The sequence below is a fragment of the Eleutherodactylus coqui genome, chromosome 9, assembly GCF_035609145.1.
Source record: "Eleutherodactylus coqui strain aEleCoq1 chromosome 9, aEleCoq1.hap1, whole genome shotgun sequence".
In the NCBI taxonomy this organism is placed as follows: Eukaryota; Metazoa; Chordata; class Amphibia; order Anura; family Eleutherodactylidae; genus Eleutherodactylus; species Eleutherodactylus coqui.
In genome coordinates, this window is record NC_089845.1 from 175,222,618 (window position 1) to 175,249,948 (window position 27,331).

Below are 27,331 nucleotides of genomic sequence, written 5' to 3' on the forward strand. Positions count from 1 at the left end.
TATTATACATAGTTATTAGAGCGCCCCCTTGTTACAGTCCTGGGTATAATAGATGATGGAAGAGATCTCTGTACTGACCCCTGATATATCTATACATAGTTATTAGAGCGCCCCCTTGTTACAGTCCTGGGTATAATAGATGATGGGAGAGATCTCTGTACTGACCCCTGATATTAAACATAGTTATTAGAGCGCCCCCTTGTTACAGTCCTGGGTATAATAGATGATGGGAGAGATCTCTGTACTGACCCCTGATATATTATACATAGTTATTAGAGCGCCCCCTTGTTACAGTCCTGGGTATAATAGATGATGGGAGAGATCTCTGTACTGACCCCTGATATATTATACATAGTTATTAGAGCGCCCCCTTGTTACAGTCCTTGGTATAATAGATGATGGGAGAGATCTCTGTACTGACCCCTGATATAGCTATACATAGTTATTAGAGCGCCTCCTTGTTACAGTCCTGGGTATAATAGATGATGGGAGAGATCTCTGTACTGACCCCTGATATTATACATAGTTATTAGAGCGCCCCCTTGTTACTGTCCTGGGTATAATAGATGATGGGAGAGATCTCTGTACTGACCCCTGATATATCTATACATAGTTATTAGAGCGCCCCCCTTGTTACTGTCCTGGGTATAATAGATGATGGGAGAGATCTCTGTACTGACCCCTGATATATCCTTACATAGTTATTAGAGCGCCCCCTTGTTACAGTCTTGGGTATAATAGATGATGGGAGAGATCTCTGTACTGACCCCTGATATTAAACATAGTTATTAGAGCGCCCCCTTGTTACAGTCCTGGGTATAATAGATGATGGGAGAGATCTCTGTACTGACCCCTGATATTAAACATAGTTATTAGAGCGCCCCCTTGTTACAGTCCTGGGTATAATAGATGATGGGAGAGATCTCTGTACTGACCCCTGATATATTATACATAGTTATTAGAGCGCCCCCTTGTTACAGTCCTGGGTATAATAGATTATGGGAGAGATCTCTGTACTGACCCCTGATTTATCTATACATAGTTATTAGAGCGCCCCTTGTTACAGTCCTGGGTATAATAGATGATGGGAGAGATCCCTGTACTGACCCCTGATATATCTATACATAGTTATTAGAGCGCCCCCTTGTTACAGTCCTGGGTATAATAGATGATGGGAGAGATCTCTGTACTGACCCCTGATATTAAACATAGTTATTAGAGCGCCCCCTTGTTACAGTCCTGGGTATAATAGATGATGGGAGAGATCTCTGTACTGACCCCTGATATATCTATACATAGTTATTAGAGCGCCCCTTGTTACAGTCCTGGGTATAATAGATGATGGGAGAGATCCCTGTACTGACCCCTGATATATCTATACATAGTTATTAGAGCGCCCCCTTGTTACAGTCCTGGGTATAATATATGATGGGAGAGATCTCTGTACTGACCCCTGATATATTATACATAGTTATTAGAGCGCCCCCTTGTTACAGTCCTGGGTATAATAGATGATGGAAGAGATCTCTGTACTGTCCCCTGATATATTATACATAGTTATTAGAGCGCCCCCTTGTTACTGTCCTGGGTATAATAGATGATGGGAGAGATCTCTGTACTGACCCCTGATATATCCTTACATAGTTATTAGAGCGCCCCTTGTTACAGTCTTGAGTATAATAGATGATGGGAGAGATCTCTGTACTGACCCCTGATATTATACATAGTTATTAGAGCGCCCCCTTGTTACAGTCTTGGGTATAATAGATGATGGGAGAGATCTCTGTACTGACCCCTGATATATCCTTACATAGTTATTAGAGCGCCCCTTGTTACAGTCTTGAGTATAATAGATGATGGGAGAGATCTCTGTACTGACCCCTGATATTATACATAGTTATTAGAGCGCCCCCTTGTTACAGTCTTGGGTATAATAGATGATGGAAGAGATCTCTGTACTGACCCCTGATATATCTATACATAGTTATTAGAGCGCCCCCTTGTTACAGTCCTGGGTATAATAGATGATGGGAGAGATCTCTGTACTGACCCCTGATATATTATACATAGTTATTAGAGCGCCCCCTTGTTACAGTCCTGGGTATAATAGATGATGGAAGAGATCTCTGTACTGACCCCTGATATATCTATACATAGTTATTAGAGCGCCCCCTTGTTACAGTCCTGGGTATAATAGATGATGGGAGAGATCTCTGTACTGACCCCTGATATATCTATACATAGTTATTAGAGTGCCCCCTTGTTACAGTCCTGGGTATAATAGATGATGGGAGAGATCTCTGTACTGACCCCTGATATTATACATAGTTATTAGAGCGCCCCCTTGTTACAGTCCTGGGTATAATAGATGATGGGAGAGATCTCTGTACTGACCCCTGATATATGTATACATAGTTATTAGAGCGCCCCCTTGTTACTGTCCTGGGTATAATAGATGATGGGAGAGATCTCTGTACTGACCCCTGATATATCCTTACATAGTTATTAGAGCGCCCCCTTGTTACAGTCTTGAGTATAATAGATGATGGGAGAGATCTCTGTACTGACCCCTGATATTATACATAGTTATTAGAGCGCCCCCTTGTTACAGTCTTGGGTATAATAGATGATGGAAGAGATCTCTGTACTGACCCCTGATATATCTATACATAGTTATTAGAGCGCCCCCTTGTTACAGTCCTGGGTATAATAGATGATGGGAGAGATCTCTGTACTGACCCCTGATATATTATACATAGTTATTAGAGCGCCCCCTTGTTACAGTCCTGGGTATAATAGATGATGGAAGAGATCTCTGTACTGTCCCCTGATATATTATACATAGTTATTAGAGCGCCCCCTTGTTACAGTCCTTGGTATAATAGATGATGGGAGAGATCTCTGTACTGACCCCTGATATATTATACATAGTTATTAGAGTGCCTCCTTGTTACAGTCCTGGGTATAATAGATGATGGGAGAGATCTCTGTACTGACCCCTGATATTATACATAGTTATTAGAGCGCCCCCTTGTTACAGTCCTGGGTATAATAGATGATGGGAGAGATCTCTGTACTGACCCCTGATATATGTATACATAGTTATTAGAGCGCCCCCTTGTTACTGTCCTGGGTATAATAGATGATGGGAGAGATCTCTGTACTGACCCCTGATATATCCTTACATAGTTATTAGAGCGCCCCCTTGTTACAGTCTTGAGTATAATAGATGATGGGAGAGATCTCTGTACTGACCCCTGATATTATACATAGTTATTAGAGCGCCCCCTTGTTACAGTCTTGGGTATAATAGATGATGGAAGAGATCTCTGTACTGACCCCTGATATATCTATACATAGTTATTAGAGCGCCCCCTTGTTACAGTCCTGGGTATAATAGATGATGGGAGAGATCTCTGTACTGACCCCTGATATATTATACATAGTTATTAGAGCGCCCCCTTGTTACAGTCCTGGGTATAATAGATGATGGAAGAGATCTCTGTACTGACCCCTGATATATCTATACATAGTTATTAGAGCGCCCCCTTGTTACAGTCCTGGGTATAATAGATGATGGGAGAGATCTATGTACTGACCCCTGATATATCTATACATAGTTATTAGAGTGCCCCCTTGTTACAGTCCTGGGTATAATAGATGATGGGAGAGATCTCTGTACTGACCTCTGATATATCTATACATAGCTATTAGAGCGCCCCCTTGTTACAGTCCTGGGTATAATAGATGATGGAAGAGATCTATGTACTGTCCCCTGATATATTATACATAGTTATTAGAGCGCCCCCTTGTTACAGTCCTGGGTATAATAGATGATGGAAGAGATCTCTGTACTGTCCCCTGATATATTATACATAGTTATTAGAGCGCCCCCTTGTTACAGTCCTTGGTATAATAGATGATGGGAGAGATCTCTGTACTGACCCCTGATATATCTATACATAGTTATTAGAGCGCCCCCTTGTTACAGTCCTGGGTATAATAGATGATGGGAGAGATCTCTGTACTGACCCCTGATATATTATACATAGTTATTAGAGCGCCCCCTTGTTACAGTCCTGGGTATAATAGATGATGGAAGAGATCTCTGTACTGACCCCTGATATATCTATACATAGTTATTAGAGCGCCCCCTTGTTACAGTCCTGGGTATAATAGATGATGGGAGAGATCTCTGTACTGACCCCTGATATATCTATACATAGTTATTAGAGCGCCCCCTTGTTACAGTCCTGGGTATAATAGATGATGGGAGAGATCTCTGTACTGACCTCTGATATATCTATACATAGCTATTAGAGCGCCCCCTTGTTACAGTCCTGGGTATAATAGATGGTGGGAGAGATCTCTGTACTGACCCCTGATATATCTATACATAGTTATTAGAGCGCCCCCATGTTACAGTCCTGGGTATAATAGATGATGGGAGAGATCTCAGTACTGACCACTGATATATTATACGTAGTTATTAGAGCGCCCCCTTGTTACAGTCCTGGGTATAATAGATGATGGGAGAGATCTCTGTACTGACCCTGATATATCTATACATAGTTATTAGAGCGCCCCCATGTTACAGTCCTGGGTATAATAGATGATGGGAGAGATCTCAGTACTGACCACTGATATATTATACGTAGTTATTAGAGCGCCCCCTTGTTACAGTCCTGGGTATAATAGATGATGGGAGAGATCTCTGTACTGTCCCCTGATATATTATACATAGTTATTAGAGCGCCCCCTTGTTACAGTCCTGGGTATAATAGATGATGGAAGAGATCTCTGTACTGTCCCCTGATATATTATACATAGTTATTAGAGCGCCCCCTTGTTACAGTCCTTGGTATAATAGATGATGGGAGAGATCTCTGTACTGACCCCTGATATATCTATACATAGTTATTAGAGCGCCCCCTTGTTACAGTCCTTGGTATAATAGATGATGGGAGAGATCTCTGTACTGACCCCTGATATATTATACATAGTTATTAGAGCGCCCCCTTGTTACAGTCCTGGGTATAATAGATGATGGGAGAGATCTCTGTACTGACCTCTGATATATTATACATAGTTATTAGAGCACCCCCTTGTTACAGTCCTTAGTATAATAGATGATGGGAGAGATCTCTGTACTGACCTCTGATATATTATACATAGTTATTAGAGCACCCCCTTGTTACAGTCCTGGGTATAATAGATGATGGGAGAGATCTCTGTACTGACCCCTGATATATCTATACATAGTTATTAGAGCGCCCCCTTGTTACAGTCCTGGGTATAATAGATGATGGCAGAGATCCCTGTAATGACCCCTGATATATATAGTTATTAGGTTGCCCCCCAGATGTCTTTTTTCTAAATTAAAGGGGTTGTCCAGCGCCGAAACGGGTTTTTTTTTTTTTCAACCCCCCAACCCCCCCCCCCCCCCCCCCCCCGACAACCCCGATGCAGGGACTTAAAAAAAAAAACAGCACAGCGCTTACCTGAATCCCCGCGCTTCGGTGACTTCTATACTTACCGGTGAAGATGGCCGCCGGGATCTTCTTCCTCCGTGGACCGCAGCTCTTCTGTGCGGTCCATTGCCAATTCCAGCCTCCTGATTGGCTGGAATCGGCACGTGATGGGGCGGAGCTACACGGAGTCGGCATCCTGCACGAGAGGCTCCATTGAAGAAAGCAGAAGACCCGGACTGCGCAAGCGCGGCTAATTTGGCCATCTGAGGCCGAAAATTAGTCGGCTCCATGGAGACGAGGACGCCAGCAACGGAGCAGGTAAGTATAAAACTTTTGATAACTTCTGTATGGCTCATAATTAATGCACAATGTACATTACAAAGTGCATTAATATGGCCATACAGAAGTGTATAGACCCACATGCTGCCGCGAGACAACCCCTTTAAATAATCTCAGTATTGATGACCTCTCTGGGTATTGTAGTTCGACCATTGCATTTATTACTTTAGTTGCCACCTTTGTACCCGCTGATATGTCCTTCTTGAGTACCGGTCCCCAAAACTGTCCCCAATATCCCATGTGTGGTCTGACCAGTGACTTGTAAAGAGGAAGAACAATGTTCTCATCCTGCGCCCCTAGACCTCCTCTGATGCCCCCTATTGTCCTATTTGCCTTGGCAGCAGCTGCCTGACACTGGGTGCTCCAGTTAAGCTTCTGTTATGCACCCCCCAGTCCTTCTCCCTGTCGGGGTCCCCAGTGGTTTCCCATTAGTGTGTAATGGTGACCTGTATTTCCTGCCCCCCGTGCGCAGACCCTCACATGTATCAGTGTTGCCCCTCAGCTGACGCTCTTCTGTCCCAACCTCTCCAGATCCTCTTACAACCCGCTTGTGCCTCGTGTTAATATTGTTACATAGTTTTGTATTATCTGCAAATGTTGATATTTTCCTGCACGATCCTCCTACCGCGTCATTAATATGTGAAGCAGTCGGGCCCGATGTGCGCCGCCGTGTCCAGTACTCTGATTATTGGATACTGAGGGGACAATATATATATTTCAGTTTCAGCAAATGAATGATTTTGTATATTGAAAAGTTATACATTTTGTAATATTTCTCTATCAGTAGTTCAGTTTTCAAGATCTCTGCTTCTTGTCATTTAGTAGAAACCTTTATTTCTGGTCCGTATTATTGGGGGACATGGCTCTGACCACGGATATAGCTGCTGCCACTAGGAGGCGGCACTAAGCATGAAGTGTTAGTTCCCCCTACCAGCTGTACCCTCCTGCCAGTTTTAGGTTAGTGTCTGTAGGAGGCAGACCTGGTTCTCGCCGGTCTTCAGGAACCTCTTGTGTTTGGGGCATACGGGGGGCAGGACTCTCCGTTACCCCACCGAGGAGGGCGAACAGAACAGAGTTGACTGTGGTGTTGTCTGTACTAACCTCAGAAGACAAGGAGGCGCATCCAGGCGCTACCTCAGACGTGGCCGCCAGCCGTAGACTCCCTTTCTTTCTAAAAGCAGAAGATCTCTTGCTTATTTATGTATCCATGTAAACAGCAGCAACGTTTCGGCCACAGGCGGCCTTTCCTTCTGCCGTGGATCTCTTTGGAGCCGTGGCTCAGGTTCCTGAAGCTGGCGTTGTATATGACACTGCCTCATCCTGGTTGATCTGATTTGTGTGCTGTTGGTATAAGCGGTGTCTTTGCCTGACACCTCTGTTCATCGCCTTTGGTGGTTCTGCATCTCGTTCCTTCCTTCGACCCCAAGGTGGTGTCGGCGTCCCACATCAATCATCCTCTTTGTCCATCCGCAGGACATGCTCTTCACTGACTGGATCTCGTGCGAGCCTTGCACATCTACCATCTTTCAGATGCTCTGACTGTGGTTTTTAATGGCCCAAGATACGGCCTTGCAGCTTCCATGGCAGTCGTTTCTTGCTGGATATGAGCAACGGCGGTAGGGACATACTGGGCTAAAGGCAAAATCCCAGCCCTTGTGGGCGGTACGCCGCGGGGCTTCCTGTGTGCGGCCGCTACGTGGGTTTCTTTGCACAAAGTTTTGCAGAGCGCATAATTTTGCATTCACGGAACCTCCCTCAGTCAAAGACAGCTATAAACTAATCGCATGCGTCCTTCTATACTTTCCCCACCCCCAAGGGACTGCTTTGTGCATTAGGGGTCACAGCATCCAGGCAGTCTGTGCTTTTACTGATATGTTCCTCCTTGTTAGAGAGTTCTCTTTGAAGTTGCACATGGTTTTACAGCGAGTTAAGGCCCTTTTACACGCAAAGATAACCACTTAAACAGAACAACTGAACAATCTGCTAACATTTTAGCCTAAAATAACAGGGGCAGTTAATTGCTTTAATCTCCTGCATTTTTCTCCAGAGGTTGTTTGCTCAGCTGGGCGTGTGTTCAGGCGATTGTTATTACATAAACACTTTGCCTAGTTGAGCAAACATCTGGCTGGCAGATTCCCTTGTTCTCCTCTGGGCTGAGTAAACATTGTACTCATTGAATATGCAAAGCAAAACCAAGCCGTCCCTTAGCCACGAAAAGACTGAAGTAACTGCATTCAAGCTGAAAGAATCTCCAGCGGCCAGCCCTGGCTGATCCTGCTGCATACAAACTACAGTAGATAGAAGGGTGCCTGCAGGAGGGTATAGCTAGTAGGAGGAGCTAACACCTTTTATGCTTCGTGTCCACCTCCCAGTGCTCGTACCTATACCCTCGGTCTTCAGTTGTGTCCCTCAACAAATGAGACAAGAGTTCATGGTAAATACAAAAACAGTGTTGTGTTTTTTTGACTCCCAATGCATAAGAATCTGTGCCATCATGATAATGCCGCAGCCCATTATAAGAGACCTCGGATACATCTGCTGTATCTAATCAGTCAGCTCTGCAGCCATTTCATTCCTTTCTTCACTGTAATTTATCTACAAATTTACTTGCAAACTGGTTTAATTTTTGTAATGCTTAAAAATGTCCTATGGCTTCATGTGCACAGCGCCTATATATGCCCTGTATATCTGATTACAGGTTCTTCACTGGGAGGGAGAGAGGGGAGCTGCACAGGGAATCCCCACTGGGAGGAGAGAGAGGAGCTGCACAGGGAATCCCCACTGGGAGGAGAGAGAGGAGCTGCACAGGGAATCCCCACTGGGAGGAGAGAGAGGAGCTGCACAGGGAATGATCACTGGGGGGAGAGAGGGGAGCTGCACAGGGAATGATCACTGGGGGGAGAGAGGGGAGCTGCACAGGGAATGACCACTGGGAGGAGAGAGAGGAGCTGCACAAGGAATCCCCACTGGGAGGAGACAGAGGAGCTGCACAGGGAATGACCACTGGGGGGAGAGAGAGGAGCTGCACAGGGAATGATCACTGGGGGGAGAGAGGGGAGCTGCACAGGGAATGCCCACTGGGGGGAGAGAGAGGAGCTGCACAGGGAATCCCCACTGGGAGGAGAGAGAGGAGCTGCACAGGGAATCCCCACTGGGAGGAGAGAGAGGAGCTGCACAGGGAATGATCACTGGGGGGAGAGAGGGGAGCTGCACAGGGAATGATCACTGGGGGGAGAGAGGGGAGCTGCACAGGGAATGACCACTGGGAGGAGAGAGAGGAGCTGCACAGGGAATCCCCACTGGGGGGAGAGAGAGGAGCTGCACAGGGAATCCCCACTGGGGGGAGAGAGAGGAGCTGCACAGGGAATGACCACTGGGGGGAGAGAGAGGAGCTGCACAGGGAATGATCACTGGGGGGAGAGAGGGGAGCTGCACAGGGAATGCCCACTGGGGGGAGAGAGAGGAGCTGCACAGGGAATCCCCACTGGGAGGAGAGAGAGGAGCTGCACAGGGAATGATCACGGGGGAGAGAGAGGAGCTGCACAGGGAATGACTACTGGGGGGAGAGAGAGGAGCTGCACAGGGAATGACCACTGGGAGGAGAGAGAGGAGCTGCACAGGGAATGACCACTGGGAGGAGAGAGAGGAGCTGCACAGGGAATGACCACTGGGGGGAGAGAGAGGAGCTGCACAGGGAATGACCACTGGGGGGAGAGAGAGGAGCTGCACAGGGAATGACCACTGGGGGGAGAGAGAGGAGCTGCACAGGGAATGACCACTGGGGGGGGGAGAGAGGAGCTGCACAGGGAATGCCCACTGGGGGGAGAGAGAGGAGCTGCACAGGGAATGACCACTGGGGGGAGAGAGAGGAGCTGCACAGGGAATGACCACTGGGGGGAGAGAGAGGAGCTGCACAGGGAATGACCACTGGGGGGAGAGAGAGGAGCTGCACAGGGAATGACCACTGGGGGGAGAGAGAGGAGCTGCACAGGGAATGCCCACTGGGGGGAGAGAGAGGAGCTGCACAGGGAATGCCCACTGGGGGGAGAGAGGAACTTTACAGATTTGTAGATAAAGTACAGTAAAGAAAGCCCCCCCCCCCCCCAGTGGGCATTCCTAGTGAAGCCCCCCCCCCCCCCCCCCCGGTGGGCATTCCCTGTGAAACTTCCCTTCCCCCCGCCCCCCCCCCCCCTCCCCATAGTGGGCATTTCCTGAGAAGCTCCTCTCCCCCTCCCCAAATGGGTATTACCTGTGAAGCTCCGCTCTACCCCCCAGTGGGCATTCCCTTGTAAAGATTCTCTCACCCCCTCCAGTGGGGATTCCCTGTGCAGCTCCCCTCTCTCCCTCCCAGTGAAGAACCTGTAATCAGATATACAGGGCATATATAGGCGCTGTGCACATGAAGCCATAGGACATTTTTAAGCATTACAAAAATTAAACCAGTTTGTAAGTAAATTTGTAGATAAATTACAGTGAAGAAAGCTCCTCCCCCCCCCCCCCCCCCAGTGGGCATTCCCTGTGAAGCTCTGAGAGGAACTTAACAGGGAATGCTTACTGGGAGGGGGGGGGGGGGTGCTTCACAGGGAATGACCACTGGGGGGAGAGAGAGGAGCTGCACAGGGAATGACCACTGGGGGGAGAGAGAGGAGCTGCACAGGGAATGACCACTGGGGGGAGAGAGAGGAGCTGCACAGGGAATACCCGCTGGGGGGAGAGAGAGGAATTTCACAGGGAATGACCACTGGGGGGAGAGAGAGGAGCTGCACAGGGAATGACCACTGGGAGGAGAGAGAGGAGCTGCACAGGGAATGCCCACTTATGTTTGAGAGGAGCCTCACAGGTAATGTCCATTGGGGGGGAGAGGGGAGTTTCATAGGGAATCCCCACTGGGGGTAGAGGGGGCTGGAGGAATTATCTTTATGGGGAATGCTTACTGAGGGAAGAGAGAGGAGCCTCACAGGGAATGCCCACTGGGGGGAGAGGCGCCTCACAGGGAATGCCCACTGGGGTGAGAGGCGCCTCACAGGGAATGCCCACTGGGGTGAGAGGCGCCTCACAGGGAATGCCCACTGGGGGGGAGAGGCGCCTCACAGGGAATGCCCACTGGGGGGAGAGGCGCCTCACAGGGAATGCCCACTGGGGGGAGAGGAGCCTCACAGGGAATGCCCACTGGGGGGAGAGGCGCCTCACAGGGAATGCCCACTGGGGGGAGAGGCGCCTCACAGGGAATGCCCACTGGGGGGAGAGGCGCCTCACAGGGAATGCCCACTGGGGGGAGAGGAGCCTCACAGGGAATGCCCACTGGGGGGAGAGGAGCCTCACAGGGAATGCCCACTGGGGTGAGAGGCGCCTCACAGGGAATGCCCACTGGGGTGAGAGGCGCCTCACAGGGAATGCCCACTGGGGTGAGAGGCGCCTCACAGGGAATGCCCACTGGGGTGAGAGGCGCCTCACAGGGAATGCCCACTGGGGGGAGAGGCGCCTCACAGGGAATGCCCTCTGGGGGGAGAGGCGCCTCACAGGGAATGCCCACTGGGGGGAGAGGCGCCTCACAGGGAATGCCCACTGGGGGGAGAGGAGCCTCACAGGGAATGCCCACTGGGGTGAGAGGCGCCTCACAGGGAATGCCCACTGGGGGGAGAGGAGCCTCACAGGGAATGCCCACTGGGGGGAGAGGAGCCTCACAGGGAATGCCCACTGGGGTGAGAGGCGCCTCACAGGGAATGCCCACTGGGGTGAGAGGCGCCTCACAGGGAATGCCCACTGGGGTGAGAGGCGCCTCACAGGGAATGCCCACTGGGGGGAGAGGAGCCTCACAGGGAATGCCCTCTGGGGGGAGAGGAGCCTCACAGGGAATGCCCACTGGGGTGAGAGGCGCCTCACAGAGAATGCCCACTGGGGGGAGAGGAGCCTCACAGGGAATGCCCACTGGGGGGAGAGGAGCCTCACAGGGAATGCCCACTGGGGGGAGAGGCGCCTCACAGGGAATGCCCACTGGGGGGAGAGGCGCCTCACAGGGAATGCCCACTGGGGTGAGAGGCGCCTCACAGGGAATGCCCACTGGGGTGAGAGGCGCCTCACAGGGAATGCCCACTGGGGTGAGAGGCGCCTCACAGGGAATGCCCACTGGGATGGAGGGAAGAGAGAGGAGCTGCACCAGTAATTTAATAGTCTAATTCCTGCACGGATTCTTTGAAGCTGGGCCTCTGCAAGCTCCCAGAAGTCTTCCTAAATGTTAGTTGTCCGTGCCCGCTCAGTGAGGTCTCTACTGATTAGATGCCAGCTGTAGGTATATATGTCATACAAGTATTATGGAATATGTTTCTGCAGACAACACCGGCATGGAGGAGCAGGAGAAGGAGAAGAGACGGCAGGTCATCGAGAAGTTCCAGAAGGCGCCCTTTGAAGAGATTGCTGCCCAGTGTGAATCTAAAGTGAGCGCTTCCTCCGGCCGCCGGCCTCCTATACCAGTCATCAAACCTTGTGTGCTATTTGGGTAATAAATATGGGGGCAGCTGAACCGTCCTCACTGATGAGGGGATGCCGGCGGCCTCGACCGGAGGGGATGCCGGCGGCCTTGACCGGAGGGGATACCAGCGGCCTCCACCTTCAGACAGTCGAGCTATATAACGTTTAAACCGACCAAACTATATTAACCTGCTTCTGCCCCCAGTGCATTGCTGCCCCTGCCCAGGGGCTCCGGCCTGCTGCCGCCCATATGCCCAAAGACCTGCACAGGCCAAAGGTTGGGAACAAAAGTGTAACCGGGGCAGCTGACCAATGAGCCAATGTTTAAGAACAAAAACCCTCGTTGGTAACATCCCCCCCAGCAGGAATATAATGTGTATATATATTTATGTGCACCCTGTTGTACCGCCTCTATCCCAGATACATGATGTGATACAGGTGGGCATGGAACCTCTAGTACCCTGTTGTACCGCCTCTAGCTTGGATACAAGATGTGATACTGGTGGGCATGGAGGCTCTAGTACCCTGTTGTACCGCCTCTAGCTTGGATACCAGATGTCATACGGGTGGGCATGGAGGCTCTAGTACCCTGTTGTACCACGTCTAGCTTGGATACAAGATGTGATACAGGTGGGCATGGAGGCTCTAGTACCCTGTTGTACCGCCTCTAGCTTGGATACAAGATGTGATACAGGTGGGCATGGAGGCTCTAGTACCCTGTTGTACCACCTCTAGCTTGGATACAAGATGTGATACGAGCAGGCATGGAGGCTCTAGTACCCTGTTGTACCACCTCTAGCTTGGATACAACATGTGATACTGGTGGGCATGGAGGCTCTGGTACCCTGTTGTACTGCCTCTAGCTTGGATACAAGATGTGATACTGGTGGGCATGGAGGCTCTAGTACCCTGTTGTACCGCCTCTAGCTTGGATACCAGATGTCATACGGGTGGGCATGGAGGCTCTAGTACCCTGTTGTACCACGTCTAGCTTGGATACAAGATGTGATACAGGTGGGCATGGAGGCTCTAGTACCCTGTTGTACAGCCTCGGATGGATGGAGGATGACGGATGGATGGAGGATGACGGATGGATGGAGGATGACGGATGGATGGAGGATGACGGATGGATGGAGGATGACGGATGGATGGAGGATGACGGATGGATGGAGGATGACGGATGGATGGAGGATGACGGATGGATGGAGGATGACGGATGGATGGAGGATGACGGATGGATGGAGGATGACGGATGGATGGAGGATGACGGATGGATTGGATGGATGATGGATGGATGGATGGAGGATGATGATGGATGGATGGAGGATGATGATGGATGGATGGAGGATGATGATGGATGGATGGAGGAGGATGATGGATGGATGGAGGATGATGATGGATGGATGGAGGATGATGATGGATGGATGGAGGATGATGGATGGATGGATGGAGGATGATGGATGGATGGATGGAGGATGATGGATGGATGGAGGATGATGGATGGATGGAGGATGAGGGATGGATGGAGGATGATGGATGGATTGGATGGAGGATGATGGATGGATTGGATGGATGGATTGGATGGATGGATGGATGGAGGATGATGGATGGGTGGAGGATGATGGATGGATGGAGGATGACGGATGGATGGAGGATGACGGATGGATGGAGGATGACGGATGGATGGAGGATGACGGATGGATGGAGGATGACGGATGGATGGAGGATGACGGATGGATTGGATGGATGATGGATGGATGGATGGAGGATGATGATGGATGGATGGAGGATGATGATGGATGGATGGAGGATGATGATGGATGGATGGAGGAGGATGATGGATGGATGGAGGATGATGATGGATGGATGGAGGATGATGATGGATGGATGGAGGATGATGGATGGATGGATGGAGGATGATGGATGGATGGATGGAGGATGATGGATGGATGGAGGATGATGGATGGATGGAGGATGAGGGATGGATGGAGGATGATGGATGGATTGGATGGAGGATGATGGATGGATTGGATGGATGGATGGATGGAGGATGATGGATGGGTGGAGGATGATGGATGGATGGAGGATGACGGATGGATGGAGGATGACGGATGGATGGAGGATGACGGATGGATGGAGGATGACGGATGGATGGAGGATGACGGATGGATGGAGGATGACGGATGGATGGAGGATGACGGATGGATGGAGGATGACGGATGGATGGAGGATGACGGATGGATGGAGGATGACGGATGGATGGAGGATGACGGATGGATGGAGGATGACGGATGGATGGAGGATGACGGATGGATGGATGGAGGATGACGGATGGATGGATGGAGGATGATGGATGGATGGATGGAGGATGATGGATGGATGGATGGAGGATGATGGATGGATGGATGGAGGATGATGATGGATGGATGGAGGATGATGATGGATGGATGGAGGATGATGGATGGATGGAGGATGATGGATTGGATGGATGAGGATGATGGATGGATGGATGGAGGATGATGGATGGATGGATGGAGGATGATGGATGGATGGAGGATGATGATGGATGATGATTATCATCTTTATTTGTATAGCGCCAACTTATTGCCCAGCGCTTTCAGGCACGGATGAGTAATGTGATGTCTAATTCAGGCTTTTACGGTTACAATGACACCAAATATACTTATTTTTTGTTGTTTTAGACTTTTTTTCTGTGCGAAAAGGGGCCATTTTTGGACTTTCAATATGCCTATGTTTCCTGTGAGGTTTTCTATATGAGCTTAGTTTCCTCTTTGTAGCTTGTGAGCCTTCAGCAGTAGCAAGGTGTTGGGATGTCGGAGGAGTCCCCCAGCTGAGCGCTTACATGCGGGCTTATTCACACAGCGGTCCTGTTTATCTGCATTCTGCCCGGCGCTCCGGGAGTCGGACCGCCGCTGATCTTCTTTCGCACAGGTTATTGGTACGTCTGAAAACCGGCTGTGCAATAACCTCTGTGGCTAGTAAGTGTGCTGCCGTTGGCATGGCTAGTAAGTGTGCTGCCGTTGGCATGGCTAGTAAGTGTGCTGCCGTTGGCATGGCTAGTAAGTGTGCTGCCGTTGGCATACATGGCTGGCACAGTTACTGCCATGTGGACAGGCTCTACACCATCAGTTGGCCGCGGTCCGAGCTAGCGCTGAGTGCAGATATTTTGGGTGGGTGTCGCGCCTTGTCACAGAGGGGTGACAGTCTTACCCTGCTGAAGCTTTCTTCTTTGCCGGCCGTGCACCCCAGTATCTTCCGTCCCACTTTACAGTCTGGACCCCCGTAAGTGTGGCATGAGGGGTATGGGGCGGCAGAATACAAGCACTCTCCCTATGAGACATCTGGTGTTGAGATCGATTGTCTCATTCTGCGTTTCTTTACCCATTCACAGGCGAACCTGCTGCATGACAAGCTGGCGCAGATCCTGGAGCTGACCATCAGGTACTGAGCGACGTCTGGGCTCCGTCTCACTGCAGCACCCCCGCAGGTCACATGAAGCATCACACCGGTTTCATTGAGCTCCTTGTGTAATGCTCGCTCCTCCAGAGAGACGCTCCTGGTTAATAGACGAGGGCTCAGAGTTCCCTGAAGCCGGGCTTTTTAAACCAGCCGATCCTTATTAAACCAGCCGATCCTTATTAACCCTTAAAGGGCTCACACTTTGTTTCTTTTTATTGCTGGTGATCCACTGCCATCGCCGGGGGGCAACGTCTCTGCACGTTCCATGGAGGACGATAGAAGGGGCCCCACCGCCCCGTCAGTCCTGAGTGTTACTGGCCCTCGCTGATCTGCTTGCAGGGGCCCCATAAGATTTACTTTGTAAATTGGAAACATTAAAAATGAAAGAAACAAACAAAGGACTTCGTATAGAAGGGCCCCCAGCAGCCGCAGCGGGAGAACCAGGCAGCTTGGGTCCTGGCATCATGTGGATGTGGCATTGGACAGAGGAGTACCCCCTAATGACAGCGCCCCCGGCAGGATAATGTGTCTCATCCGATGGAGCATGGGGGGATGTGCTGGAGAACAAGTCTGATCCATAGAGGCCGCAGCCAGCAACCTACAGGATCTGATGCCAGAGGGGCCACACAGTACGAGGCAGGGGGTTTAGAGCGCTTATCTCGAAATCTATTGCCTGTCCACATGATTGGTGGGAATCTCCCCATTGTTCCGTGCCGTGGGCTCACCGCACAACCCACTCGCAGTTTGAATGTACCAATAGGCACACATCTGCAGTGCTGCCCCATTCACTTTCAATGGGCATACCCAAGATAGCGGAGCGCTGGCACTCGGCCATTTCCGTCAGCACCATTGAAATGAATATAATAGCATCGTGCCTGCTTGGGCATCACCCTGATGGATGAGACGGGAGATACGGCCCCCCGTTCTCAGGATTGATGAGACCCCAGTGATCATAAACGTATTCCCTATGCTGTCTGTTGGAGGTGTTTTTCATGATTACACCATTGATGACCCACCCTCAAAATCCGGAGCAGATGGGAGGTCTGACTACAGACTAGCAGAGCTTCATCCAACGGTGCTGCACGCTCCACCCCACTCACCGGACCGCTCATAGAATCCTGACTATCACGCCAACCTGCCAAATATAACCTAGTGTTGTGCTCTGCTCTTGTATTCCAGGCCCCCCCCCAGCCCATCGGGCACCATCACCATCACCGCCGGGCACGCCCAGTACCAGTCCGTCCCGGTGTATGAGATGAAGTTTCCCGACCTCTGTGTCTACTAGGCTGAAGATCTGCTCCATCCATCCAGACATCTGTATCGTAGGGGATCTTAGGATGTGTCTTGCTTCACAGTATTCGGACTGAGCGCTGTCACAACCAACGAGGGAGGAGCTTGGTACTGCGGGGGCACAGGACGCCATCATCACAAGCCGTTGGATGCTTTCCTACAAATGCCAAGTTTAGCTTTTTATCCAGGAACAATTCTGTTTTATTTCTTGCATGTTACAATTGTAAAGCATCATCGGGGGTTAAATCCCTTGTGCTCCTGTCTGCCTCTCTAGCGCCCTCCTCCTGCACACTGTGCTCTCAGCATTTGCCCTTTTTTCTGAATGTGGAGGTTAGTAGGAGGCTTCTTGTGCTGTGTGAGGCCGCTTCCCACCTAGGGGGCGGCCAGGTGACAGATCGGCGCTTCTGGCTTATCTCCTGTTACAGATCTGTATTAGAGCCTCCATTGAAGGTTCTGGAATAGGAGATGCGGCAGTCAGCTGAGCGCCAATATTTAGATCTTTGCTGCGGTTGTGCGTAAGTAGACTAATCAGCAGTAACGCCGGCGGACGTGGAGATCGGGCACAGGATTCCCATGGTAAAATAAGAGGGTTGCACCGTGTTTGGGGCCGGGCGTTACACGTCTCACTGCAGCCGTGGCTGGACCTGTCTACCCGGCAGCGGAGGCTTCACTGGCGCAGATCCTCGGAGCGTCCTGCCTGTTCTGCCTCTCCCATCTTTGGGGGTAGATGTGGTCGCCGCACCCTTACAGAGACTGGAACGTGAGGGCTGGTATAGCACGACCCGACACCTTGGATTAGCGGCTAACCGCACGGCTTCAGGTGGCCTTCATTTTATGTAGGACTTTAAAAGTGTGTTCTGGCCTGACAAGCGTATGATTGAATTTGGGGCGAGGAGACCCGCGGTCCGGCCGGAACACGCCTTCACGAGTCCTACATTAGGCGTAGGCAGCCTAAAGCCGCGTGGTTAGCCCTGTGGAGTAGCACTTGGCAGCCCCTTATCTCCCTCCTCACTGATATAATGGACCTTCATCTCTGACGGGAAAGTAATTGTTGTACCGGCAGACGTTCCGTTTTCTGCTCGCGGACTGGAAGGTCGGCCATGGGGATTTTTGCTCTCATCCCTGCGAAATGTAACTCATTTAGTTTTTTGCTTTGTATTTTGTGCGTTTTGTTGCTTCTTTTTTTTTCCCCTTTTTTTTTTTTCCTTCCTTGAACCCAAAGAATTCTTGGGGCTCGGCTGGATTTTTCGATGGTTCGTTCTGCACCCCAATGACAACGTGTCCAAAGGTCTTAACCATCTGGAAGACAATCTGTTCAAATCGGTGAGCGTTAGTAAAATGGTGGTTAGAGGATTGTGCCGCTCCTCATGGCTCTAGGGCTTGCGGTGCGCCCGCGGGGCTCTAGGGCTTGCGGTGCGCCCGCGCGGCTCTAGGGCTTGCGGTGCGCCCGCGGGGCTCTAGGGCTTGCGGTGCGCCCGCGCGGCTCTAGGGCTTGCGGTGCGCCCGTGCGGCTCTAGGGCTTGCGGTGCGCCCGCGGGGCTCTAGGGCTTGCGGTGCGCCCGCGCGGCTCTAGGGCTTGCGGTGCGCCCGCGCGGCTCTTGGGCTTGCGGTGCGCCCGCGCGGCTCTAGGGCTTGCGGTGCGCCCGCGGGGCTCTTGGGCTTGCGGTGCGCCCGCGCGGCTCTAGGGCTTGCGGTGCGCCCGCGGGGCTCTTGGGCTTGCGGTGCGCCCGCGCGGCTCTAGGGCTTGTGCCTGTTTTATACTTCTTTGAAATGCTTTAGTAAAGCGAGGTAAAAGGGATCTCTGTTCTTCATGTTCTTGAAAACGTTTACTTTCCCCCTGAACCAAAGTCTTTTACGACTGTTATTTTGTTAAAATGAAGTATGTGAACCCCTGTCCTGGAAGCGTGGTGTACAGGCCGCGGTATTGGACCAGTCTTATGAGCACTCATGCAGAATATGGTCTTAGTTTTGGGGGTGACTTTGTTCTCATTCCTTTTCGTTTGTTGTACTAATTGCTACTTAATTATTTCACTTTTAGTTAATATTTCCGTTTTTACTAATTCTGGTCGTGTTCTTCCTGTTGGGGCTGGAGGGTCTGTGTTCACTGTGGATCTACTGACATAAATTACTGCCGTTGACCTCCATGGGAGTGAAGCCAACGATGCTACTGGGTCCCCAGTGATTATGGATGACTTACCTTGAGGGTAGGTCATAGTTTTTACACAGAAGAGCCCTTTAAACGTCCGCCTCCTCACCTACGCCTACGGGCCCACCCTGCGCTCTGGCTTTACCGTTTGTGGCTCAGACTGGATCAGGAATGAGATTCAAGCAGTTCCTTTATATTTGTAAAGTAGCTTCGGAGGTTGAGAGTCGGAATCTCCCCTTAAAGGATGTGAAAAACATGGCTGCTTTCTTCCAGAGCGCAGAGAAGGGGGCGGGTTTCTTCAGTCATGTCGCCGACACAAAGGGAAGGGGGGGGACGCTCCACCATCAGCACTTCATCATGGGGGGGGGACACTTGTCCATTGGTGCAGTTTTGGCGATTGCCATATATTCGTACGCTTCTTTGTTTTACATTTTGTGAAACCAATGATTTTTTGTTATTAGCTTTGGACTTCCCCTTTAAGGGGAAGCTGCAGTCAGATTTCTCCCTGCCACGCCATTCCCAGCACATTATTAGTCTGTAGGACACACTCATTACTGCGCAGGAGTCCTGCATACCTGTTGAGTAGCTTACATGACTCTCACACCGTATGCTCATCATCCTCAACAGTCCAGTGGGCGGATCCAGCCTGGGAGAGAAGCCAGACCCATGGCTTTAACTGGCCTGGATGACCTCCCCAGGTCCATTGAGAGCGGCGCTGAGGTCTGGCCCAGTGGCCGGAGAGGACGTCATCCATGTCTGTTAAAGGAAGGGTCGGCTGATGGGTCGTTGAGAGATAAGGGGTTCTATAAACCACTGTGGACTAACATACAGCAGACTAACGATGCGCTGGAGAAGCGGCGCCTGGTGGGATCCCCGCCGTATGTAGAACATGCAGGAACCAGACGAACCGGACCACTGTGCTTCTCTGTATATAGCCGGCGTGTATCTGTGCCACATGGTGCGCGGTGTCCGTCCGGTGTCTGCGTCTGGCACATCGATGCCGTCAGGTTTAGCTGATAGATGGGTTCTCGCTCTTCTGGAAGGGTTAATTCTGTGTTGTATATGTGCGCCACCGATGGAAGAGGATTGAATTGGCGCCACTAGTCTAGAATGTAAGTCATGTGATCGGGGCGGCCATCTTGTGTCACGGCTTCTTTGTTATGAATATTGGCTTTAAAGGAGATTCTCCGTGATGAGCAGCGCTAGAATATCCATCCTACGTCCCGCAATCCCAAGGAATGGATGAATGGAAAACACAAGATGTCAGCCATCGGTCTGCACTGTATAAGGCTGCAGCCCCCCTGCTGCTCTGTGTGAAGTAGACGATCCGGCCGGCCGCTGCCACCCAAATACGGGAGGGGCACCAGGAAGAAATCTTGCTGAAATGCTAATTTCAAGACTGACCAACGCTCTGCCCGGTGGCGTCTCCATCCTCGGTGCCCCAGGCATCCAATATGTTGGGGTCTCGTCATGCTCTGGATTCTGGGTAGGAAGTGGCCCGCCCCAACCGTAGACACAAGGCGGCCTCCTCGCACAGACGGACGGAGGGTTGGTGTAACGGTAGTAGTTTAGTAGAACGTGTTCACTGTGAACAACGCTTGTTAGCGGCCACTACAGGCAAAGTGTAGTATTACAGCCCAAGCGGTCGGCCACGGCTCCTGGGGCAAGTAGTCTTCTTCTGAGAGGCTGCCTGGGTTCTGGCAGGTAAAGGTATGTTCATACAGATGCTTCCAGGGGCGATGCGACATGCAGACAATCATGGAGAACCGCAGCGACCATCTTCAATAAACACCTATTAAAGGGGTCCTCTGTACAATCCCAACCGAACAAATAAGCTTCTGCTCCCCGCTGTGTCCCGCGGCGCCGGGTCTCACCTCTAGCATCACCTTTACGGGATGTCGGGCGCTGCACTTGGCGATCGATCACTGAGTTCTGCTATTGACTGCAGCGCCTCTCACATCCTGTATAGCGGGTGCAACTGCAGGCTCTAAACGAGCAGCGGCGCGGAGAAACGAGCAGCGGCGAGAGGTGAGGGGAAGCCTGTTTGTTCTGTTACTGCTTGGGAATGGGATTTTACAGAAGACCTAGAACTGTGACAACACCTGTAAGTAATTGGAACTTAAAGGGATTGTCCTACTTCTAGATGTCTTGCATAGGGAAGGTAGACAGTGCCATGCAGTGGCCCACGTTGGTACTGCAGGCTCAGTCCAATTCACCTCAAAAGCATTGAACATGCAGTACCTTTCTGCACCACTGCACATTGTATGGCACTGTCTCCTTCCCGCAGCTAGCAGTAGGACGATATCTTCCAGAAAGCTGCTTTCAGTAGAAACCAGACTTCAGAAGAACAATATCAATGCGGTTGCTTAAAGGGGTTCTCTGATTGTAAACTATTGCTGACTCACCTGCAGAAAAGGCCATCAATAGTACCTCAGCAAGGGTCTGCCCCCCAGGACTCCCACTGATCAGCTATTTGCCAAGCCAACGTTCTCCTGAACGAAGGGCCCTTTTACATAGGGCGATATATCGGGGCAGATGCCCGACAGGTCACCCCAGCAATAACCGTTCCTGTGCTTTTACATAGGAACAAGCATCACTCAGTGATTGGAGGCGGCGCAGGTTGGGGTTGTTCCAGCTGCCCGTCTCCATTCAGAGTCAGCAGGAAGTCGTCCCTAGATGATGCTGCCTGTTTACACGGCCGATCTGTTGTTCACTTCTCATTCGTTGTTCAGTTTCTGAAAGCAGAAAACCCAAAAATTCTTGACAGTCGTTCAGTCGGGGTGTGCCTTTACACTGACTGCTAATTGTACAGAACCCAGCTGGATGCAGAATCGGAACGTTTTATTAGCCATGTAAAAGGGCCCATACTGATTTCTGCAGGAAGCAGACGGCTCCATTCCCACTGCAGGGGCCAGGTTTGGTATTACTTCAGTGGGTACATTAGGACTCGTGTATGAAGCCTTTCCCACCAGATTTGCTCTGGAATAATGGCGTAATATTTTTACAAGTGATTTGCCCCAAAAGGAATGACAAATTGTGACTGGCTCTGCTCGGTTTTTTCTGCCTTAGGAATGTGGCCGTGCCCTCGGTTGGCCGTGCCCTCGGTTGGCCGTGCCCTCGGTTGGCCGCGCCCTCTGGACGTCTCCGGAAGACTTCTGAAGCTGAATTTAAGAAAAAAGTAAGCTCAGATTAGACCAAGTAAAAGGTGTTGCACGTGGCGCCGGCCGGCCGCATCTTTTGGCGCATCTGCTGAATTTGGGCCGATATTATTGTGCAATCTTCCGGCCTCTGCAGTAAATTTTGAGCGTAACTAGAAAAGCTTTATTTTGGCGCTTCTCATTATTTTGGCGCTTCTCATTATTTTGGCGCTCTTGTTTTTATGAACTCTCCAAACATTCCTATTTTAGTGGGACGTCCGTTATACGGGGGGAGGTCAGCCGCTCGGTGTATCACGTCTCAGCACGCACTCTCAGGTACTTTTTGAGCGAAGTCCATCAAACTCCTATTTTGGCGCATCTCAGCTTCATCCGCCTCCTCCATTAACTGTTTCCTGACCTGCGACTGCGTCTTTTAGTAACCTTCATCAAAGTTTAGCACATTTCAAAAATGTTTGGCGCATCTACTAGTTTTTCTAGCGCGTCTAAATAGTCAACACCTTCAGAAGCGTTATTCATCTGTCATAAATCTGCTGTAGATTACTCCTGGCGGGAGCTGGTATAAAACGGGCACAAATTATGCCTTTATTGATAAATAAGCCCCATTGCCTGTAATACTAAGAATGCCCACTGCAGCGGGAATGGCGCCACCACAGAGAATAGCTGCATTTGGGTCCGAGACCCCACAGATCTAGTATTGATGGCCTATCCTACAGACAGGCCATCAGTCCTTTACAACTGGACAACCCCTTTAATGCTGAGTGCAGGCCAGCGGGAGCTCTGTGGAATATCTCATCCTGTTGCTTTACGGCCAAGTAGCGGGTTTTGGTCTGATCATACACCACGGCTGGATTCCTAGAAGTTGTCACTAAGTGTCGTTCATAGATCTACTAGATTTGCTCCTGCACTCTTGTATCTTTTGTGTGATCTGGTTGATAATGAGTTAAAGATGAACTCCACCCGGAGCTGGAAGGAATCTTATAATTTATCTTTCTCGTGGTCTGAGCCCTCCTGATGCAGAGCTCCACAGGGTCTGCATGTAAACTATTCATGGTCTATCCTCCGGACTAGAGGGGGGGCTGTCACCAGGGACCCCACCAATCAGATCTGCTCTTGCATTGAGCTGATTTTTGCAAGAAGCAAACAGGACCGTTCCTGCTGTAGTCATCATGCTTGGTATTACACCCATTCAGTTCAAAGGGAACGTTGTCTGTAATACAAAGCCTGACCACTACAGTGGGAACGGAGCTGTCCGTTTCCTTCAGAAATAAGCTCAATGCACAACTACACGGGGCTGCTAAGCAGTTGAGCGGCAGGGGTCCCAAAAGATGGACCTCCACCAATCTACTATTGATAACCTATCTTGAGGACAGGCCTTTGATCTGGACAACCCCTTTAAAAAAATGACCAGGAACCTAATTGGTGTATGATAGGAAAATTAGCCATATTCTACCTTTCAATGACCTCCCCGTACAGCATTGCAGTCCCTGCTGGTCTGATCTGAGAAGCAACCAGAGTGGTCAAATGCTGTTTATACATAGATGTTTCCTGAGGCCTGGGATTGGCTGATTGGTCATATGAGTGATGAACAGTATGTGACCGCTGCAATCACTTCTGGGAGATGGGGGTGGGGGGGGGGGGTGGCAATGAAAAGATGAGTATTCCCAAGGCCGTATATTTTTGAATGGGTCTATTTCAATGGCTGATTTTCCTTTCACAGTTCTCTTGAGAGGGGAACACGCTGTGCTATGTTTGGGGTAATATCGCCCATTAGCACATATAATGTCCCGTGCAAAAGTGATGGGATTATTATTTTTCCTGTAGAAATAACATGCAATTGTCCACGCAAAACGCATCACACAGAAAGGTGGAGGAACGCGGGTGCTGTTGGTCCGTGCAAATACCACCTCCGTTCTTCCGTTATCGGCCCCGCCTTTCTGTTTGACTGTCAGAAATCTGTTTAAATGATGAAATTCTGCCCCCAGCAGCGGGAGCGTCGGAGTTCCCTCTCTGTTCGGGATGCACTAAGCTCCCCCCAATGGGGCTTGAGCGAAGCCATAGTGTCCAGTTTTCAGTTTGCCAACAGCTCGGAGTTGGAGCTCTGCATCAGGACCCCGGAGACTGACCGGCCAAAGGATGATGGAAATTGGATCAGCTGCGGGCGGGCGCCTGTTTTCATTACGTCAAAACATTTAATAGATTCCCTAAAACTCCCCTTCGGCCGGAGTGACCGCCTGATGTACAGCTTACAGATGAGCACGCTTCCTTTCACTTCCAAGGGTTGGTCTTGGCTGCTTATGAGATTTGAGGCTTTGGGTTGAGTTCTCCTTAATTCTGAGATTTCTTACGCTGTAGTTTTTGTAGTTGAACAGTTGGTTGAGATGAAATGTTCTCTTCTTGATGTTAGACAATGTCTTTGAAGTTGCTGTGCTGCTTTTATAAGAGTCTATATGTTTTCTAGAATCTGAAAGTCATGATATGAATTCACTGTGTAACCTGCATTAAAGCAATGAGCGGCTGGCGCTCTCCTGATTGTGTCTTCATTTAGTGTAAAACCTTCTCTCCCAGCAACTCCCACACATTGCATAGTACCATAGTATGTTGGGCTGAATGAAGACAATGTCCGTCTAGTTCAGCCTGTTCACCCTCCTTGTTGATCCAGAGGAAGGCAAAAACCCCAAGAGGCGGAGCCAGTTAGCCCCATCGGGGGAAAAATTCCTTCCCGGCTCCATAATGGCAGTCAGACTGTTCCCTGGACCAACCCCTAATAGTTCCTACATGAATGTAAGACCTGGAGCAACAACCCACCGGTCGCCTAAGATTTATATCCTTCCGCTCTAGAAAGACATCAAGTCCCTCTTAACCTCCTCTATGGATCCTGTTCATCATCTTAATCGGGAGCTTCAGTTAAAATGTCGTCCAAAACATTAACCTCACCATAGCAGATTAGAAGAAAGCTTCCGCGCTCGTGTGGATAAGATAGAACTCTCTATTGAAGAAAAGTGAGCAAGGCGGTTCGGCTAGGGCAAGCCTTTTTCAAGCTCAGTATTACATACAATACACAGGTATATATAACTGACATGCTCCGTGATCATGATGCTAGAGAACGCCTTGAAAGTTTCTCTGACGCCACAGAGGGAGGCGGATCCCGCTGTGGGAAGTGTCACATGGTCCTGCGCCTCATGGAACGTGCGTATTATCCGACCCGGCTAATAGGTGCTAGTGGGGGTCACCTTAACAGGGGGATCCGATTGAGCAGCAGGTAAGTTGTGACTCATTATTAGCCAATTGGCATATCTATTACGTGAACACACCTGGCGCACCCTTGATATGTATCGTTAACCTCACCATCTTTGCTCTGCATTGCTCTCCTCATTCAGCTTCCAATCTCCTCCTGGAACGGGCAGCTGCAGTAGGAGTGGCGTAGCTCATCGGACAGTCCGCAGGACACGCTACTTCACCTGCACTTATCGCCCGTTGGTCTCTAGAGCGGGTTGCTCCCGCGCGTGACTTGCTTCACCACGGCAGGAGGGCGGGGGGGGGGGGGGGGGGGGGGGGGGGGGGGACTGACATCCGCTAGCAGCCAAGACTCCAGAAAGGCCCACCACCGGCGGAGAAGGAAAGGAGAATGAAAACTGAACAAGGAGAGCAGAGCAAAGATGGTGAGGTTAATGTTTTGGATGACATTTTAACTGAAGCTCCCGATCAAGATGATGAATTGTATAACCCTGAAAGTGAGCAAGATGTGAATGAGAAGAAAGGACCTCTATGGATCCTGTTATCACCACTTCCTCAGGCAGAGAGTTCCACAGTCTAACTGCTCTTACAGTAAAGAACCCCTTTCTGTGTTGGTGATGAAACCTGCTTTCCTCTAATCGTAGCAGATGCCCTCTTGTTACCGTTGCAGTCCTGGGTATAAACAGATCATGGCAGAGATCCTTGTATTGTCCCCTCATGTACTTATACAGAGTTATTTGGTCGCCCCTGAGCCGTCTTTTTTCCGGGGTGAATAATCCCAGTTTTGGTGCCTCTCTGGGTATTCTAGTCCCGTCATTCCATGTATTAGTTTAGTTGCCCTTCTTTGAACCCCCTCCAGCACTGTAACATCTTTCCTGAGCCCCGGTGACCAGAACTGTGCGCAGTATTCCATGTGAGGCCTGACAAGTGCCTTATATAGTGGGGGGATAATGTTCTTGCCCCCTCGCCCCTATACCTCTTTTACTGCACCCCAAGACTCTATTAGCTTTTGCAGCAGCTGACTGGCATTGGTTACTCTAGTTTAGTCTACAGCCCACTAGTACCCCCAGGTCTTTTCCCTAGCAGTACCCCATTTAGTGTATATTGGTGACACCCGTTTCTCCTGCCCATGTGCAGAACCTTAGATTTATCCACATTGAACTTCATTTGCCATTTTTCTCCCCAAACCGGCTTGTGCAATAATTTATGTATTTATGAATGGACTCGCATGCCCCTGAAAAAGCATGTCATTGGACGCTTTAAATTTCTTGAATCTACTGCCAAAGAACAAAGACAGAGACTTGGTCTAATTGCTGTGGAGCTTAAAGGCCTATGGAGCAAAACATTGAACTTCCCGCAGGTATCTGATCCAGCCATTTGTGCAAAACTAGCAAACCTTCTGAAAGAATATGAGCACTGCAGAAAAAAACTAACATTTGATTCATGGAATGAACTGTTTGACGTGACCAAGGTGAATAGCGAATGGATGTGTAAAGAGGACAAGAACCTCTACAAACTGAGCAAAGGTCACGTTGGCTATTCCACCATCAAACCTGCTACTGTTAAAACCATCCACATATCCAAGCAAAAGAAGGCAATGGAAGCGACTGTGTCCACACTGATGAGCTTGGTGCCACCGAATTATTCTGAAAGTAGCACGGACTAATCAAACAACAGTCAAGACAGTCCGTGGGAGGATGAGACAGCTGCATTAATGAGCACAATGAAGCATAACGCAACAGGCA

General features: G+C 50.1%; 1 protein-coding gene across 1 annotated transcript in view; it reads left to right on the top strand.

The window, feature by feature from the left end:
- EFR3A (EFR3 homolog A) overlaps positions 1 to 24,870 on the top strand; it is a 151,630-nt gene extending 126,760 nt beyond the window's left edge. The window contains exons 19-21 of the mRNA XM_066578801.1: positions 12,141 to 12,244; positions 15,691 to 15,740; positions 16,938 to 24,870. Of these exons, the coding sequence (XP_066434898.1) occupies positions 12,141 to 12,244; positions 15,691 to 15,740; positions 16,938 to 17,043 (260 nt within the window). The 3' untranslated portion in view covers positions 17,044 to 24,870. The remainder of the gene's footprint in view (positions 1 to 12,140; positions 12,245 to 15,690; positions 15,741 to 16,937) is intronic.
- The last annotated feature ends 2,461 nt before the right edge of the window (positions 24,871 to 27,331 follow it).